Source organism: Urocampus carinirostris, chromosome 7 (assembly GCF_059441175.1).
Source record: "Urocampus carinirostris isolate Australia breed hairy pipefish chromosome 7, RoL_Ucar_1.0, whole genome shotgun sequence".
Taxonomy (NCBI): Eukaryota; Metazoa; Chordata; class Actinopteri; order Syngnathiformes; family Syngnathidae; genus Urocampus; species Urocampus carinirostris.
In genome coordinates this window covers 10,637,111-10,657,376 of record NC_142355.1, presented here as the reverse complement: position 1 = coordinate 10,657,376, position 20,266 = coordinate 10,637,111, and the positions used below count along the sequence as shown (strand labels likewise).

Sequence of the window (20,266 nt, the reverse complement as noted above, 5' to 3'; positions counted from 1 at the left end):
ATTGTTGCACTGTGTCCACAATTCGAAAGGATTAAATCATGTATAAAGTACTTGGAAATCTCAAATTCACAGGTATGGAATAGGCATGATGTCCAAAAAGAAGGCATAATAAAATTGCCTTGTTATGAAAATTAATGACAAATGCACGATATACGAAAGCGATATGTAAATAAGGTATGTTGTACATAAGCCCTTGATCAGGGGTCTACAACCTTTTTGAAACATCAGGCTTCCTTCTGTTCATAATTAGTGCAAAGGGCATCCAGTTGGATTTTGTGGTTTTATTTTGGTATTTATTACTTGCTTGTTTTATTCTTGCTTAATTGTTGTTTTCTACGATAAGTACAGCGACCTTGGGTGTCCTGAAAAGCGCTTCGAAGTACAATATATTATTATTATTATTATTATTATTGCTAAAATAGTCACTTAGCAAGATGGCTTTCTATCTAGCTAAAGGTTAGCTTGATAGTTAGCTAGAAAGTTAAACAGGTAAAACATTAAAAGGGAACTAGATAGCTATCTCAAGGGTAAAAGAGCTAACTAAATAGCTGGATAGAAAGCTAACAACAATGTTAGATAGCCAACCAGAAAGGAGGCCAAATTTTAGCTTGATAACTGACAAAAAAAAGGAAAATGTTCGGTAGATAGCATGCAAAGATGTGAAACGCTAGCTAGGTAACTAAAAATGTAGGAAGCTAGCTAGCTACAAAGCAAAAAAAGTTGCCAGATAGCTAGCTAAAAAAAAACTGTACATTTTTTTGCTCGTTTGCTCTATAAAACCCATACAATGGAATTTAGTTTGTTGTATTTTCTGTATAAAATATCAATGAAATGAAGAATACATACTTTTTTTGAAACGAGAATATGTTTTTATTATATTGACTTAATAATTGCTTAAAAACATCAATAATTTAATATATGTTGTTGTAAATAAAGCCTATGAACTGCAGTTTATATATTTGAATTTCTAGATTGTTATTATTATGTTGTTACTATTTTTTTAGGAGGGTAGTTAAGGAAATTAGGGTTAAGTAGACTCAGTCAACTAATAAAAAAATCATTTTACTTAGAAAAAAAAAAACAATGACCCAGCGCTAATTTCACCATAGGTCCACAGGCACATCAACTGTTCCCAGGTGCCAGCGGGCACCACTTTGGATACCCTTGCCCTTTATAATTTTTCCCAAACCTTAGACGTCACCAAACAAATCATAGATCCGTGATCATCAATAGCACAACTAGTAACCAAGATTGCGTATTTATAACAAAAATCTCAAATATGTAACCTGAGTCACGAATGTGTTACAAACTAATACGGAAAAAAGTATATTTTTGGCTGACAGATCTCATCTTGCCCATTTTGGCTCTAATTCGGATCATCTCAGTTACTGGTAGCATACGATAACGTCTTTGTAGATTGCTAATATTGTCGCGGTACACTAGCATTTACTACTCACTGCAAGTGGGTAAATAACTGAGAAAGATGCTAAAATAATTGTTGTTTATTTTGGTTAAAAAAAACAAGAGATTTTATTTTTATTTTACATAGTCTGTCTTTATGTGAGTAAACAGGTGATGCATTGTGTTTGTATTAGGGATTTGTAATCATTAATAATGGGAGCAATGGGCTAGGGTTAGAAGCTATGAAATGACGCGAAACGACGTGCTCTGGCCGTGGCCAGGGCGTGGTTACATATGGGCAGGACGGGAAATTTCAGCGGGTAATCGTGGGTGGAGCATGGTAATAGCATGTTCTGCGCCTGTATCGCGGTGTTATTACGTGAAATTAGCGTGTTACGCGTGTGACGGTCAAACGCCTTTCTCCGCGTATATACAGCGCGATTTGCCGAGCACACGTCAGTTGTGCTCGAGATGTCAAGGGGTGGACATAGATTCCCGTCACCGCAGTGACCTCGTCTTAATCCATTTTTATTTCTTGACATTTATTTTCATTTCATGACAAGATAATAAAATCAAAATGAAAAACTATTACAATAATAACATATTGGCTTCTTCGGTGCCATAGCTTGAAATCTTGATCTTCACGGGGCTGTGTCTTGAGCGGTTATGATTTCTACAGCCCGGTGTTATGCCGAGAAATACATCCCTGCCGAGATTTGCATCCCCTCGCTACTACAACCACTTTTACCTCGTTTTGTCTCACTTTTATATCACTTTTAGGGAATGTAATGGCGAACATGTAACCAAAACCACTTCGTCTTGCATTTGTTGGGAATGTAATACAACTTAAACCATTCCGTCTTTGTTTTTGTTGTGAACGTAATAGAACGGTAATGCACACCGTATATAAAATCCTCCCCCCCTCGCGTAAAAGCGCATTCTGCTGCGCTTCCAACAAAAGCGATCGTATTCTATATAAAACGCTTATTAAAACAATAAAGCAAGCTAATTATAACAATTGGGAGATCCTAGTCATTGTAGGGAGGAACACTACATGATTCAATTGTTTGTTTGTTTGTACATGATTCAGATTGAATCGTTTCTTGTACATGATTCAATTGTTTGTTTGTTTGTACATGATTCAAATTGAATCGTTTCTCCGGCGCGTTTGTTTGTTTGTACATGATTCAGATTGAATCGTTTCTTGTACATGATTCAATTGTTTGTTTGTTTGTACATGATTCAAATTGAATCGTTTCTCCGGCGCCGTCACGAATGGCAGCCACTCCAGCAGCTCCCGTGTTATTTTCGATTGTTCTCAGTTATTTTCGATTGTTCTCAGCTTGGGGATGCTGCTGGAAAAGTGAATTTCCCTTCGGGGATGAATAAAGTATCTATCTATCTATCTATCTATCTATCTATCTATCTATATAATTCTACAAATGTGTACACGGATTGGCATAAGTAAACATGTCAAAAATAATGTTTGCATATAATTGGGTGGAGTAGTTACTGCAAAACCTTTTATCACACAACTATTAAAGTAATTAGAAGTTGCATCGAGGAGCATGATAATTCTAAAGGATTATTCCTGTTCAGCTCCAACACAAACTATGACCTTTAAATAATCAATATATGCTAAGATGGCGGCGCGCATGGATGCAGCGGCTCAAGCCTCTTCAGCTAATTTTCCATTTGTTATTGTTCTCATGTCTATTTTGCTTTCCCTTCTGGACACATACTTGGACAATAATGCCTATAGTCGCCGGTAACTTATAAATTTGGGGCTGAGTCGGAATTATTACTTTTTCGTCCTTCGCTCGGGAAAAGCTGGTCTGCTAGTGATCCCAAGAGCCAAGAAGAGATCTGCCGGTTCAAGAGCTCTCTCTATTCGGGCCCAGGTGCTGTGGAATGCTCTGCACCCTGAGATTCGATCTGCAACCTCAGTGGAACAGTTTAAATATAGGCTTAAAACACGCTCTATTCTTTATCCTATGATTGACCTAGATTTCACATAGACAATGTCTATGTATTATTTGTTACTGCAACATCCATTTTGGCCTGGTCATCCAGGAAGGGGAATTAACTCATGTGCGGTCAATTCTCAAGGTTTCTTATTTCCTCTTGCTCAGGTTTTGAGTTTTTCCTTGCCCTCATGTGGGTTTTAGATCAGGGAATCGTGTAATAATAGCCTGTAGTTTGCAATAATCTGTGGTCTGTGCAGCTCTTTGAGACTCCTTGTGATTAAGGGCTACATGTCGTGTTTGCCAATCTGGTGGGTGCACCTGTGGCGGCTTGATTGGCGCCAACAGCCCGGACAGCTGATTGGTGGACACTCCCTTTTTAAACCCCCGACTTCCTCTCAGTCTTTGTCAGATCGTTGCGAGCTGTTGTATTCCACTCAGTGAGCATTCCCGTCCAACTCCGTTCCTGCTAAACCTTTCTCCTGCCTGATCTCCGTTTTTGACCCGTTTCTGGAACTGACTACGCCTGTTCTGCCTGCCCCTGTTACCTGACCCGTTTTTCTTCGTTACCTCCCTGCCTCCTGCCTACGACCCCGATTACGAACTCGACATCGCCTCTGATCTCCAGCCCCGGCCAAACGACTTATTATTCCCGCCTGTCTTCGTCCGACACGGAAGTGTCACTCCCGCCTCGCTCGCTCCCGTTTTCCGTCAGTCCTCGGATCAAGCAAGCAAGCCTTACTCTCCCTCTCTTTTCAATAAAAACTAAGAAACGTACGCTATTGAGTCCTGTGTCCGTTCTGGTCTGTGACACTATACAAATAAACATGACTTGACTTGAGTAGTAGGGAAGCACCTAACAAAGCATTTGTTATTTCTAACTAGTTTTCAGGGCAGCTTGATGTCTTTTTCCAGATAAAAACAGAAAACCTAAGAATTTTTAAAACTGTGTATGAGCAATTTGTTACATGTGGTGAGCGTGTTAAGCCTTCCATAACACATTTTTATGTGCCTGATGACACACTCTATAATATTACCAAGGCAACAGATGACTTCTGGGTTCCTCTAAATAGGGCAAGTAGAATTGGTGTTTATCATTGCTATTTCTGAACAAACTCAATGAATGTAGTAATTGTTTCTACCCTGAGAGCCCCAATGGAAAAAAAACAGAACAATTCAACCGTGTTGCCAACAGGTTTAGGCAATTAGACAAAAACGCAGCAAAGCTGAACAAAAGATCAGAAAGGTTATTATGTTTGCTCACTCATGTGAAGAGACAGGAAACCTGGCAAACAAAAATAAATGGGAAAAATCTTGAGATGAATTATGTTCAGTGTTTGAAGTAGATCATCTTTGACATTACTTTGTAGAAGTTTTCTTTTCAGCTTAAAAACAAAGACAAATAAGCACACCTAGAGTGCCGGCACGATTTAAATGTCCTTTGCAGTTCTCGAACTGAAGACATAAACTTGGTTCTGTTCTTAGGTGGGCTGGATCTGTAAAAGAATGTCCATTTCAAATCTTTAGCTAAATTTTCAGTATTATACTTTATCTGTCATGATTGCCGATTAAGCGCAGCTGCGGCGGCTTGGTTTGCCCGGACAGCTGATTGGCTCTCACTTTACCTTCTGATTCTGCAAGTTAAAATTAGTTATGTCAAGTCAAGTCATGTTTATTTGTATAGCCTTTAGTCACAAAGAGTCTCAAAGGGCTCCACAGACCACAGATTATTGCAAACAACAGACTATTGTGACACCATCCCCTGATCTAAAACCTAGGGCAAGGAAAAACTCAAAAACCTCAACATGAGGAAAATGAAGAAACCTTGAGAAGGGACTGCAATGAAGTAGTCCCCCCTTCTGTAATGGATGTTCCAGGATGACCAGGCTGCAATGTATGTTGCAATAACAAATACTACACTGATATTGTAAACATGAAATAAGTTATTCATATGCTATAGAATAGAAGTGTGTTTTAAGCTTAGATTTAAACAATTCCACTGAGGTAGCAGATTGAATCTCAGGGGGAAGAGCATTCCACAGCACCGGGGCCCGAATGGAGAACGCTCTCGAACCTGCAGATCTCTTCTTGGGTCTTGGGATCACTAGTATACCAGAATTTTTAGAGTGAAGGCTCCAACTGGAACATATTTCAAGTTTAGTTGTATAAAAAACGTAACTATGCATCTAGCGATTGCAATTTGATTTCTAACTGACACGATGTTTTAGTGGTTGCCTTGAATTTTAATCATTTCAACCTGGTAACAACATTATAATAACATGATAAGTTGGCAATTTAGAAATGTATATCAAACTGGTAGCCCTTTATGCAAATCCGTAACAAAAAGGAACTCTCAGCTACTTTACTACATAATACAGCGACATCTAGTGTTCAGATATTACACAGTGTCCCTTTAAAGCCAATTCCAAGACAAGAGAGCTTGTCAAAGGAAATGTATCTAGCGTTAATGGGAGTTATCATCTATGAGTCATACGTTCGGGCTTGACAAAATATTAACATTAATCAATGTGTTATAACTCAAATAAAAGCTTAGAAAGAATATTTGAGGCATTAATTTTACCCAAAACTCGTGTTATTATTTTGAATATAGGTTTGGTTATTTTATTTGTTATTTTAGAACTCAAAATGGTAGCCTGCAACTTCCTGGATTAGAATCTGGCTTTCAATAATAAATATCATCTTTTACAACCAACAAAAAACGTATCGTAAAGCTGACTACCAACAAATCATCTGATGCTAAACTGATAAATTGGAACCTGATGACTTAGGGAAAGAGAATCAGCCTGGACTTGCTATTCCATCCCCGAAAATCAACACCTGTGATACCTAATTTACATATCCATTGAGGAAGACTTTGTCAAAAGCATCGTAGACTTATAAAAAAAAGGCATAACCCGGAGTTGTCAAACTCATTTGAGCTCTGGGGCCACACAGTAGAGAAAGGACTTTTGCTGGGGCCGGACTAATACATTACAGTGAAAGAGAGAGAGGGAGAGAAAGAGAAAGAGTAAAGGAAAGAGAGAGAGAGAGAGAGAGAGAGAGAGAGAGAGAGAGAGAAAGAGAAGGAGTAAAGGAAAGAGAGAGAGACAGAGAAGGAGTAAAGGAAAGAGAGAGAGACAGAGAGAGCGAGAGAGAGAGAGCAAGAGAAAGAGAGAGAGAGAGAGATAGGGAGAGAGAGAGAGAGAGGGTCAGCAAGAGAAAGAGACAAGGAGATAGGAGAGAGAGAAGCAGAGACAGACTGAGAGAAAGGGAGAGTGATAGAAAGAGAAAAGGGAAAAAGAGGAAAACAGAGAGAAAGAAAGCAGATAGAGACAAGGAAAATGATAGAAAAAGAGAGAGATAAAGAAAGCAAACAGCAAAGAAGGAGAGAGAAAAAGAAAGACAGAAAGAAAGAGGAAAGGTGAGAGAAAAACAAAATGAGAGGAAAAAAGGGTATTTAGAGAGAAAGAGAGTAAGAGAAAAAGAGACAGAAAAATATAAAGGGAGACAGATAAATAAACATAAAAAGAGAGAAAGAAAGAACAATGAAAGAGAGATAAATCAAAAGAGAGAAAAAAGGGAGCTAAAGAAAGTGGGAGAGGTACAAAGAAAAGTAGAGAGAATAAAGTAGAGTAACAGAAACAGAGAGAGAGAAAGAGTGAGGGAGACGAAGAAAGAAAAACAAAGAACTAAAAAAAGAACGAAAGAAAAAAAATAAAAAGGAAAAGAACAAAAGTCTCCATGACCAACATGGAGGACACTACCTTATTAGCTAGGTTATGTACCACATTCATAAAGAAGTCATTCCATTACTTCATTATTTAAGACGTTAAATTGAAGGACAATTTATTCTCACCACGCCATAAGCAGCTGTGTTACTGTAAGATCGGAGCTCAGGGTAGATATTGGAAAGGAACCAGCTGAATGGTTGACACTTGAGTCTGGATCGCAGGGCCTTCCTCTCAGAAATGTCGCCAATGTTTATTCCTGAGTTCTGTCGGAAAAGAACAAAACAGAACAAATTCAATAGTCTCAGTCCAATGCAACACTTTAGTTTCACCAAATATTCCCGCGATCACACAAACAATAAAAATGTGATAAAAAAAAGGCAAAAAAAGCAGTTAGGGACCATTCTTCTTTGAAAGAGCAACAGTCAATGGTGAGACGTACCTCAACTTGCTGGAAAACTGAATAATGGGCAAATTGAGTGAGAAAGAGTCTGGTGACTTCCTTTTCCAACAGCATGTGGAGCCTGAAGGATTTTATTATTTTGTGCAGACACGTAGTGCTATGCTAACTGTTTTTTAATAAATCAAAGTTGTATTGCAAATAAGTTGAATAGTGCTGTTTTAAAGTTGTTTTAAAGGCTTAGCGTCCAGATAGACGAAACAAGAACTGGCGATGTGGGGCCCAAGGCTGTACGGAAAATCCCCGCTTCTTGGAATCCAGATGGTGTGGTGTTTCCCGGAAGCGTACCCCGGCCAGTAACGTACGCAAGAAAGGGCGTCATCTGGGACTCCAGGAAAAGAGCCAATAAGCATCTTAAGAAACAGAGTGCAGATGTTCTGTGACCAATAAAATGGGAGTGGGTAGTGTTTTTCTGTTTTGATTTGAATATTATAGATATATCTCTTTGGGGCTCCTCGGGTGTGTGTTTCCCTGATGGCCACAGGGGAGCACAGATTTGTATTGAGAGGGACCCGAGCCCCCTATATTAGTTTTTTGCTGTTAGGAATAAAACCTCGGGTGATTTGGCTGATTGATTTCCTGGTCTTCTCTCTTACAGAACGGGCATGCATAATTGTGTGTCGTGTCCAGCATGGTCGCCGTGTCGACCGGCTGGCCCCGCCCCCTGGGCACCGGCTGGAGCAGATCGTCTAATTTGCGTGTGTGCTTCTTAAGGGTGGGTTGTGGGTATTGCGGGTTGCTGGTTCATTATGTTTTCTGTTCTGCAATAATCTGTTCTGTTTGACTTTGAGGAATCCTGTGTTTGCTCGTTCTGAGTAAAAGCCTGTTTTGTGAGTATTCCTAGTCTAAGTTCCTGTTTGCCTGTAAGCCTGTTTTTGTTTTGTTTTGTCCCTGAGTGTTGGACGACTTTTATTTCCTTAATAAAAGTTTCTGATCGTTAACGCGAATGAGTTCTCCCTTGCTGCCTCCTGCCTCCGATCTGGTCCGGTCCCGTGACATTGTGGTTATGGTTGATATCGGTTTGAATGTTAAATTTATGTTCAATAATTTGGATTCAGACACATACAAACTAAAGTATCTAAAAGCACTTCAATAATTAGTAAAGCCAAATTCCTTTTAAATTATAATGCATTGTATTTATTATATTGTTCTCTAGTTCTGCCATATTTAACGTATTGTGCAGACGTCTGGGGCAACAATTACAAAAGTTCACTACAGCCCCTTTTTATCCTTCAAAAACATGCAATAAGAACCATACACAGGGTAGGATATCGGGATCATACTAATATTTTATACATGCAGTCCGAACTATTAAAATTGGATGATTTAATAAAATTTTTCACTTCACAACTGTTATTTAAGGTCAACAAAAACATAGTGCCAGAAAACATCCAAAAATTATTCACTCGGAAAGAGGGAAATTATAATTTAAGGGACTGTAGTGAATTCATAATCCCAAAGGTGAGAACCACTAGGAAAAGTATGTGTGTGTCTGTGTGTGGAGTCAAACTTTGGAAAAATCTACAAGATGAAATCAAACAATGTCCAACTATTCATGCGTTCAAATTTAAATACAAAAAACATTACTGGCGAAATACAGGGATGAAGAAAATGGGATATGAGTGAGATTGGAAATACTGCATTCAAAACTATGGTTAACTTGTTGTTATTGTTGCCATTATTATATCATAACTGTTATCATAAATATTATGTTTATTTTTATTGTTGTTATTATTATTGGTGCCGCAGTGACATTTGGTAACTAGGCGCATTATGACGTTGATGGATGGGTATTACGAAGATTAGTGTATAAAATATGTGATTATTGTAATTTTTATAATTATTAATATCTGACCTATGTAATAAGTATATCCATGAGATTTTGTTATATTAGACACAAGAGGAGAAGAGGATTTGTAAAATGTATTTCATAGGGAAGTTAAAGGGGTAGGGAAAATAAGCATCTGCTTCTGACTACCCCTTTTCGATGTTATGTGACATTATTTTGTTGTTGACTCATTGTTTTTGTCCTGTTTTTATTTTAATGTACAAAATAAAGTTTTAATTCATTCATTCAGATATAGACCTTTAACCTAACAAGCCCCAGGGTTAGACAGTTTCTGAACACAACACTTCCAGACAGATGGATTGGACGGTCTGCGCAGAATGTCCTGGCCACCCAGATCTCCAGATTTTACACCAAGGATTGGTCTATGTGACCCCTATTCCAAGAGATGTAGATAAGGTGAAGTCACCAATGACAGAAGCTGTTGCAACCCTTGACAATGCAATACTAGGACACGTTTGGCAAAATTCTGACTATGGTCTCGATGCGTGTCATGTGACAAGTGGTGCCTACACTAAACATTGTTGAACATTTCATTTAAAGATTGAGATTGCAAAATTTCGGAATGTACCAGATGTTTTTTGATAGAGCTTCCGAGCTATCCAGTGTCAAAATTACTTAAGACTTTTGGAACAACAACCTGTGTTCAAAGAGCACTACTTGGTAGTCAACCATTTACAGCTCCATAGGCCATGTTGCCTTGTGGAATCTTCCTCTTGTTGTCGTTAGCCTTTTAATAGTTTTCCGACCGCCCACCTTCATGAGGTCTACTGGTGTGTTGGAGCCCATCCCAGCTGACTTCAAACTGTGGGTAGAGGACACCCTGGATGTGTGCCAGCCAATTATAGGGCCCACAGTGACATTTACTCATTCGCTTATAGGGACAATTTTGGAACTGCTAATTGGCCTACCATGCATGTTTTTAGGTTGTGGGAGGAAACCGGAGTGCCCAGAGAAAACCCACACTGGCATGAGGAGATGTTCCACACAGGCGTTCTTCCTGTCACCGTATTCCCTGTTGCCTGTGTTCCTTGTCAAAGCCTTGTTCTTGAGTGTTGTCTCAATTGTTTTATTTTGTTCATAGAAATAGTTGATTTCTCTTACAAAGACACAAACTTTGATGTTCAATTTTGACCCAAACACCCCTTCCTCCTTACACCTCCTTTGTTTCATTTATGTCTACCACTGCTTTCATACCACAAACATGACTTTTTTTTGGGGGGGAATTTCTTTCTTTTTCCCTGTCTTTTGTTCATACTTTCCCATTATTCATTGTATCATTTTTTTCTATCAGTTATTTCAGGTAACCGTTTGTGTGTCCCAAACAAATCCATCTGCTTGTGTCTGCGGGGTTATTCTTCGGCTTGTTGTATTTGATTGTGGGACATTATTTCAGATTACAGTAAACCAATAACAATTTAGTGTCCTCCTCATCCATACAAGTCATCTAAAACAGTGGTCTCCAACCTACCAGCAGAATCCCCCAAAAAGAGTAGCCCTCTGAATGGCTATGAAAATACTGTAGCTCATCAGTGATGGGTTGTAGTGATTTTCTGGGAAATTTGATTTCTAACTGGCATGATAAATCATTGATATGGTGGAATGACCTCTACCAATAGTCATCCTGCTACTCCACCGGTCAACAATATTCCTGTGGTATGGAATTCGGGCCGCATCTGCCGTCATGCAAGGCACAAGACCCGGGACCGGCAGTCGAATCCTGTGGTGGTTACCACTAAGGTGCAAAACTCGCGAAAGGTTTCAGCTCAGTCCACAGTGCTGAAGCTTGGCCTTCTTAATATTAGATCACTAGCCTCCAAAGCTTTACTTGTTAATGACCTTATTAATGAACACAATCTTAACCTTATTAGCCTTTGTGAGACCTGGTTGAAACCAAATGAGTTTGTAGTGTTAAATGAGGCTTCTCCCCCTAACTTTGTGAGTGCGCACTTGGCACGACCATGCAAAAAAGGTGGAGGTGTTGCTCTTATATCGGAAAATAGGTTGAAATTTACTTCTAATACCCCTACTAGCTTTAAAACGTTTGAAGCACTTGTTATGAGGTCCTTAATGTCAACACCAATTTATGTAGTTGTTGTGTATCGCCCACCTGGACCATACTCAAATTTTTTGGAAGAATTTTCTGATTTGTTAACAGACTTAGTTACGTATGCGGACAATGTTGTAATTATTGGTGATTTTAATGTTCACATAAACTCCCCATCAAATTCACTTGCAATTGCATTTAAGTCACTGATGGATACATTTGGTTTCAATCAAATAGTTGATGTGCCAACTCATAAAGATGGGAACACTCTAGATCTTGTCCTGACCCGTGGCGTAGTAGCCTCAAATGTTACAGTGTTACCGTATCCTAATGCCATCTCTGATCACTATTTTGTTAAATGTGAGGTGTTGTTTAATGTTTACTGTGATAAGGAAAATAATAGGCTTTAGCAGTCGCAATATCCGCCCTAAAACGTTGTTAGCCTTAAAAGAATTATTACCTACGGTAACTGCAGCCTTCCCTTCGTACACTGGGTCTGTTGACTCACTTACAAACAACTTCAATACTGCTTTGGTAAATGTTCTAGATTCTGTGGCGCCCCTAAAGTATAAATTCCGACCCAAGAAGAATACACCTTGGTTTACTGAAGAAACTAGGTTACTCAAACAAAGTTGCAGAAAAATTGAACGAAAATGGCGCACTACTAAGCTGGAGGTTTTTCGACTGGCCTGGTGTGACAGTTTGCTGAAATATAAAGTAGCTCTTGCCTCAGCTAAAGCTTCGTATTTTTCTAAGATTATTGTTGAACATAAGAATAATCCCAAATTTTTATTTGACACAGTGGCGAAACTTACCAGACAACAACCTAACCCAAATGGTTGCACTCATTCTGCTAATGACATTATGGAATTTTTTAATAAAAAGATTCAACTAATCAGGAATGAAATTTTAAAAGAACGCTCTGTTTCCTCCTCCTATATCAAAGATGTGGAGGTGCTAGGTATGGACTGTGTCAGCGGTTGTTTAGAAACATTCTCCAGTTTCAATGAATTGTCCCTTGATAATCTAACACAGATGGTCAGTAGGGCCAAACAAACAACGTGCCTGCTTGATCCGTTTCCAGCTTCACTGGTGAAGGATCTGTTTGAGATCTTAGGACCATCAGTTTTAAATATTATTAATATATCGCTATCCTCGGGTATTGTTCCTGTAGCCTTCAAGTCTGCCGTCATTAAACCCACGCTTAAGCGACCTAACCTTGACCCAGAAAGCCTAGGTAATTATAGGCCAGTGTCAAATCTGCCATTTCTTGCGAAATTACTTGAAAAGGTCGTTGCACAGCAGCTAAATGACTTCATGTCAGAAAATAACCTTTTTGAAACTGTCCAGTCAGCATTTAGAGCAAATCATTCTACTGAGACAGCCCTTGCAAAAGTAACCAATGATCTCCTTTTAACAATAGATTCTGGTGCCTCATCAATGTTACTGCTGCTGGATCTCAGCGCTGCTTTTGATACGGTCGACCACAACATATTATTGATTCGTCTAGAACGCATTGGTATCTCAGGAACTGTACTCTCGTGGTTTAGGTCCTACCTGTCAGACAGGATGCAATGTGTTAACTATGGCAATATGACCTCTAAACAATCTAATGTCCCTTGTGGTGTTCCTCAAGGCTCTGTACTTGGCCCCCTTCTTTTTAGTATTTATATGATCCCGCTTGGTGACATTATCCGCAAGTATAATATTAGTTTCCATTGCTATGCAGATGACACTCAACTGTATGTGCCACTGGAAAAAACTGGACATTTAAGTTTTAGAAATCTGGAGGATTGCCTTACTGAGATTCAAAGATGGATGTCAAATAATTTTTTACGCCTTAACCCAGAAAAAACTGAAATGTTGATTATTGGTCCAGCTCACTGTCGTCATTTGTTTTCAAACATTTTCCTGAACCTAGACAAATGTAATATCACCCATAGTGACTCGGTCAAAAATCTAGGTGTTATATTTGATCCTAACCTGTCGTTTCAGTTACATGTGAAAAATATTACTAGAATAGCTTTCTACCACCTCCGTAATATTGCGAAGATTCGTTCAATGCTGTCCCAATCAGATGCAGAGATTTTAATTCATGCGTTTATTACTTCTCGGCTTGATTACTGTAATGTATTGCTTTCTGGTCTCCCGATGTCTAGCATTAAAAGTTTGCAGCTGGTTCAGAATGCGGCAGCTAGACTTTTGACTAAGACTAAAAAGTTTGAGCATATTACACCTGTATTGGCCAACTTGCACTGGCTCCCAGTCCACTTAAGATGTGACTTTAAGGTTCTCTTATTAACATATAAATGTTTGCATGGGCTTGCACCCTCTTATCTCTCCGATTTGATTTCCCCCTATGTTCCTGCACGGAGTCTGCGCTCGGAAAATGCCGGTCTACTTGTGACTCCGAGAGCCAAGAAGTCTGCGGGCTCGAGAGCGTTCTCCATCCGGGCCCCGGTGTTGTGGAACGCCCTGCCTCTGGAGATAAGATCTGCAACCTCAACGGAAGTTTTTAAATTGAGGCTTAAGACACACTTCTATTCCAAAGCATATGATTGATGCCCACCTTGTATTCTGTTTTGTCCTGTCTTTTTCTGAGGCCTGCCTGGCTGATACGAAGGAGAAGGATGATCTGGGATGGGTCAACGGACCGGGGTCTGACCTGCAGCATGTCAACCCCTGCATTTACCAGCTGGCGTCGTCGTTGATGTCATACTCTTTCCGGACATTTTCAACATCTTACCTAGTGTTTACTATTCTGTGTACAGTAATGCTAATTGTAATTCACCCTGTTCAATCCTGGAAGGGGGATTACCACATGTGAGGTCCTTTCTCAAGGTTTCTCTTTTCTCCTCACACTGAGGTTTTTGAGTTTTTCCTTGCCCGCATGCTGGTTTGCTGGTTTAAGATCAGGTAATTGTGTAATTTTGTAACTGTAATCCTGTGCAGTCCTTTGAGACATTTTTGTGATTAAGGGCTATATAAATAAATTTGACTTGACTTGACTTGAACCCTCCCTAAGATAAAAAGATAGATGTAACTAAACTTCATTTGCATTGAAAAACTGAAATGTTAATTATTGGTCCATCTAAATGTCGTGGCTAGTTCTCAGACATTGGTCGGAACAAGGACAAATATAATATCACTCAGTCTAACATCTAGGTGTCACATTTGAGCCTATACTTCCAGTTACACTATAAGGTGAATACTAGAACAGCTATTTTCTGTCTTCGCAAGATTGCTAAAATTCGCTCCATACTGTCCAGTCTGATGCGGGGATTATAATTCATGCGTTTGTTGACTCCTGTCTGGATTTCTGTAATGTACTACTCTCTGGTCTCCCAAAGTCCAGCATCAAGACCCTGCAGCTGGGACAAAATACTGCAGCGAGGATTTTAACTAAGGCAAGAAAGTTTGATCGCATTACTCCGATAGCTAACCTGCATTGGATCACTGTCAGTTTAAAATGGGATTTTAAGGCTCTGTTGGTATGAGACAACATTATGCATGGACTTGCCCTCTGATATCTTTCAGATTTAATTTCCCCTTTGTTCCAACTAAGAGCCATCACTCTAAAAATCTGATCTGCTAGTGATCCCAAGAGCCAAGAAGAAATCCGCAGGTTCAAGGGCAATGTCCATTTGGGCACTAGTCCTTTGAAATGCTCTGCCCTCTGGGATTCAACCTGGAACATCAGTGGAACTTTTTAAACCAAGGCTTAAAAAGCATTTCTATTCTATGGCTTATGAAATACCTATATTTATGTTGATGATGTCCGTGTATTCTTTGTTGACGCCCCACAAGCATCCATTGCAGCCTGGTCATCCTGGAAGGGGGGGTCATCTCATATGTGGACCCTTCTTAAGGTTTCTTTAATTTCCTAAGTTCTTGAGTTCCTTACTCTAATGTAAGTTTTAGATCAGGGGATGGTGTAATAATAGTCTGTAGTCTGTAATAGTCAGTGGTCTGTGCAGCACTTTGAGACTTCTTGTAATTTAGGGCTGTACAAGTAAACATGACTTGACTTGACATAATCAGTGTCCTTAAAAACAATGTTTGAGTGGTTGACTGTACTTATTTCAACCCTAATTCTAATAATTACAACCTTGTAATAAAATAATAATAAAACTGTAACAACATTGTAATAACATAAGTTGCTGTTTCAGAAATGTATTCCAAACTGGTAGCCCTGAGTGACAAGCGAGTAGCCCTAGGGTTCAAAAAGGTCTGCAACCCCCCCTCTAGAAAAAGTGAATTCAAGGCAGACCACTTCAATGCCCTTTGCTTTTTCTTTGAGGTTTGTATTGCTTTGTTAAAACTGTGCACATCCAGGTGAAGAAAATTCATTCTAAGGAACAGTTTGGACACGTGACAAGATGCTTGCAGCCTAGCCAAGGCACAAAGGGACACTTTTTTTTATCTCACTACACTCGCTGTGACAAAATAAGAGTAGGCAGCCTAGCTTTTCGTTCCCCAAGGAATTGCTACTTAGGAAATGATGAAACAGATTTGTTAATCACAGATGATTAGAATTTTGGACTGCTTGTTTTTAGATGAAAATGTTTGTGAGAGAAAATGTTGTTTTTATTTTCTAAAATACAGAAAGTATTATCTAGGCTGAAAGTTATCATGCCTCAGATCAGTGTTAGGGTGATATTTGGGGTAATTCACTAGACATTTCTAGTAATTTGGTAGACTTATCCAGCTCGGTTGATTAAGAGAGAGAGTGTTTGCTCCATTTGGGCATGACACTCAACTATATCTTCGGTTGGAGGAATCTGCCACACTAAATTGTGGAAATTTGGAGGCCTGCCTCACTGAGATAAAACAGTGGATGTCACTCAATTTCTTGCGTCTTAACTCTGATAAGACCGAAATGTTAGTTATTGGTCCATCTAAATGCCGCGACTTATTCTCAAAAACTGCTGTGAACATTGACAAATGTCACATCACACAGAGTGACTCAGTTAAAAATTTAGGTGTCATATATGACCCTGATCTGTCCTTTCAAACACATGTGAAGAAAATTACTAAAACCGCTTTCTTCCATCTTCGTAACATTGCTAAAATTCCTCCTATAATGTATCAGTCGGATGCGGAGATTATAATTCACGCGTATGTTAACTCCCATCTTGATTACTGTAATGCACTAAGTCCAGAATCAAGAGTCTTCAGCTGGTACAAAATGCCGCAGCGAGGCTTTTAACCAGGACAAAAAAGTCCAATCACATCACGCCGATTTTGGCTAACCTGCATTGGCTCCCTGTTAGCCTAAGATGTGATTTCAAGGTTCTCTTAGTATTATACAAAATCATACATGGACTTGCTCCCTCATATCTTTAAGATCTGATTTCCCCCTATGTTCCGGTCCGAAGCCTTTGTTCTGAGAGCGCCAGGCTTCTGGTGATCCCAAGAGCCAAGAAGTGTTCCGCTGGTTCTCCATCCGGGCACCGGTGCTGTGGAATGCTCTTCCTCCTGAGATCCGATCTGAAACCTCAGTGGATTGTTTAAATCTAAGCTTAAGACTCACTTCTACGCTATAGCATATGAATAACCTATACTTTTCGTGGACAATATCTCTGTATTATTTGTGATTGCAACATCCTTTGCTGTCTGGTAATCCTGGATTTCCTCATGTTGAGGTTTTCGGAGTTTTTCCTTGCCCTCATGTTGGTTCCAGATCAGGGGATGGTGTAATAATAGTCTGAAAGAAATAGTCTGTGTAATAACCTGTGAAGCCCTTTGAGACTCTTTGTGATTAAGGGCTATACAAATAAAAATGACTTGACTTGACTTAACACAACCAACTCAAATCATGACTTTGCTTCATTCTTTTAAGTGTTATGTATTTCACTCACATTAAATTTATGGGTGTTGCAGAAACTGGACTTTTATTTTCCTTTTGATATTTTTGTAGATGGATAGGAAAAAGTCATTATAATGCGTTTATGTTGTTATGGTAATTAACTTTTTCACTTGGCTACTACCAAATTGAAACTACTCCTCTCATTCCCAATAAAATCAAAGTCCTTGAATTGCATCAGCAGAAATTGATTGAATTGCAGGATAGCCAAGCCCGAGTATTTTGTGCAATGCAGCTTTTACTCTGTACTTTTTAATAATAGTGGAAACCCTGTACATGATTTTTCCACAAAATCAGGCCTGTTTCATCTTATGCAACATAGCATGGCTTCTTTTTGTAAGCAGGCATCATTTTTTTACCTTCTTCACCCATAAACCATTATCATTTCCATTTCTTTCCACTGTTTTCATTCTTTAACACCTGTCCCACATTTGCACTTGTATAAGACTAATGTAATGCTAACTCCAATGCTTTGCCATAAACCATCTTTTTGGTTTGATTGTGTGTCCTTCAAGAAAATTTGACTCCTTTATGGATTTTTTTATGTCCATTGTCAATTGGTCATTTGCAAGAAAGGGCGATAAGCATTTTTTCAACTTAAATGACTGTTGACTCCATGAGGTTCATTTTGGGGAATATTTAAGTATTTTGACTACTACATGAGGCAGCACGGCGGCGCAGTGGTTAGCGCTTGTGCGGCACAGTTCATGTCATGGGAACCTGTCGTGGGTTCAAATCCAGCTCCAGACTTCCTGTGCGGAGTTTTGTATGTTCTCCCCGTGTTTCCTCCCACATTCCAAAAACATGCATTTCAGGTGAATTGGCCGGTCCAAATTGTCCCTAGGTGTGAATGAGCGAATGAGTTGTCTGTCCCTGTGTGCCCTGTGATTGGCTGGCAACCAGTTCAGGGTGTCCCCTGCCCACTGCCCGGAGATGGCTGGGATAATAATAATAATAATAATAATTTCCTTGTATTGTCATTCTGATGGGCTCCAGCCTCCCGCGACCCTAATGAGGATAAGCGATACGGCTAATGAGATGAGATGAGACTACTACATGTGGATGTATTGTGTAGCGCATCCAAAAGCGAGTGGTACAAAGCACAAGGAAGAATTATTATCACAGAGACTCAAAGTGACCAAACCACACAATTTTTCCTCTCCATTTTTGTTTCCTAGCCTTTCATAAGGTTTTTGATTTTAGGGGCTACCCTTAGCACAAAAATGCCAGACAATTATATTAGCTCCCTCTAAGTGAGCATCACGTGATGTAAAATAAATGAAACCATTTATATCTACAAGCATTGAAATAATTGCACGTTTATATGGCAGTTGAAGTATTTTTGCATATGACTTAAATCAATAACGAGGAGGTAAATAATACATTTTTAAACCCTGAAGAACCTTTGGTCCAAAGAAGAAAAGGGTTCTTGCGTTCTCCAGGGTTAGGTATGCAGTTTCACTTAAGACGAGTGGTGTACAAACTACGGCCTCTGATGTGCAGACCATTTTTTTGGGTGGTTGATGTTGTCAAAATGCCACACTTGTAGACATTAGACAAAAGCTACATTACTGAATGGCCCACATCCTGGCCCAAAAGTTTCACATTTATTCCAGATTAAGGCCCATATTTTTAATGAAAGATTGCAGCTCTTAATCTCACTCGCATGAGTGTGACAAAAAACATTTTATAAACAAAACAAAACTCAAAAAAGAAAAAAAACATAACTCAAAGAAACCCACAAAAGGATAAAAAAACATCTGCTCAATCAACATAAATGAATGACAACAGTTTAGCTATGTAAATTTGTAGAATCACAAAAAAAACATGACACCCTATAAAATCCAAGCAGTGTTTTTTACTGCACACCATAATGTAGGTTTTTACACTTGTGATATTAAGCAAAAATGTGCTGTTTTCATGATGTTAGGGGCCGGTCACACAGCCGTTTGCGGCTGAATCACGGCTAAAATTTTGCGTTTTTTTTTGCCTGTGGTTGCCCGCGATGGAAAATGCGCAAAATTGGCCAACCCGCTGTTCATCGGTGGTATGCCCGCAAAACAGACGCCGGCGACTGTTCCGCTTCCTCATCGCGTCATTTCTGCGTCATTTTCTCGTGTGGACCACGGGTATAAAAGCTCCTGAGCCGGTGTTGTGCCCAAATCCGACTCCTACGCAACGACCCCCACCCCCACCACCCCCTCGCGTGAACGCATTTTGTAGAATACGATCGCACTTTATTGTTTAAATAAACGCGTTATATAGACTAGGATCTCCCAATTGTTATAATTAGCTCGCTTTATTGTTTTAATAAGCGTTTTATATAGAATACGATCGCTTTTGTTGGAAGCGCAGCAGAATGCGCGTTCACGCGAGGGGGGGAGGATTTACCGTTCGATTACGTTCACAACAAAAACAAAGACGGAATGGTTTAAGTTGTATTACATTCCCAACAAATGCAAGACGAAGTGGTTTTGGTTATATGTTCGCCATTACATTCCCTAAAAGTGAGATAAAACGAGGTAAAAGTGGTTGTAGTAGCGAGGGGATGCAAATCTCGGCAGGGATGCATTTCTCGGATAACACCGGGCTGTAGAAATCATAACCGCTCAAGACACAGTCCCGTGAAGATCAAGATTTCAAGCTATGGCATCATTTTTATTTTATTATCTTGAAAAGAAATGTCAAGAAATAAAAATGGATTAAGACGAGGTCACTACACTGACGGGGATCCATGTTCACCCCCTTGACGTCTCGAGCACAACTGACGTGTGCTCGGCAAATGGCGCTGTATATACGCGGAGAAAGGCGGTTTACTGTCACACGCGTAACACGCTAATTTCACGTAAAACACCGCGATACAGGCGCAGAACATGCTATTACCATGCTCCACCCACGATTACCTGCTGAAATTTCCCATGTGTAACCAAGCCCTGGCCGCGTCATTTCCGCGT

General features: G+C 39.6%; 1 protein-coding gene across 1 annotated transcript in view; it reads right to left on the bottom strand.

Moving 5' to 3' along the window:
- The window catches only part of LOC148362310 (polypeptide N-acetylgalactosaminyltransferase 18-like), a 138,531-nt gene that overhangs the window by 30,360 nt on the left and 87,905 nt on the right, over positions 1-20,266 (bottom strand). Inside the window, exon 8 of the mRNA XM_088340222.1 lies at positions 7,222-7,359. Coding sequence (XP_088196348.1) covers positions 7,222-7,359 — 138 coding nt within the window. The remainder of the gene's footprint in view (positions 1-7,221; positions 7,360-20,266) is intronic.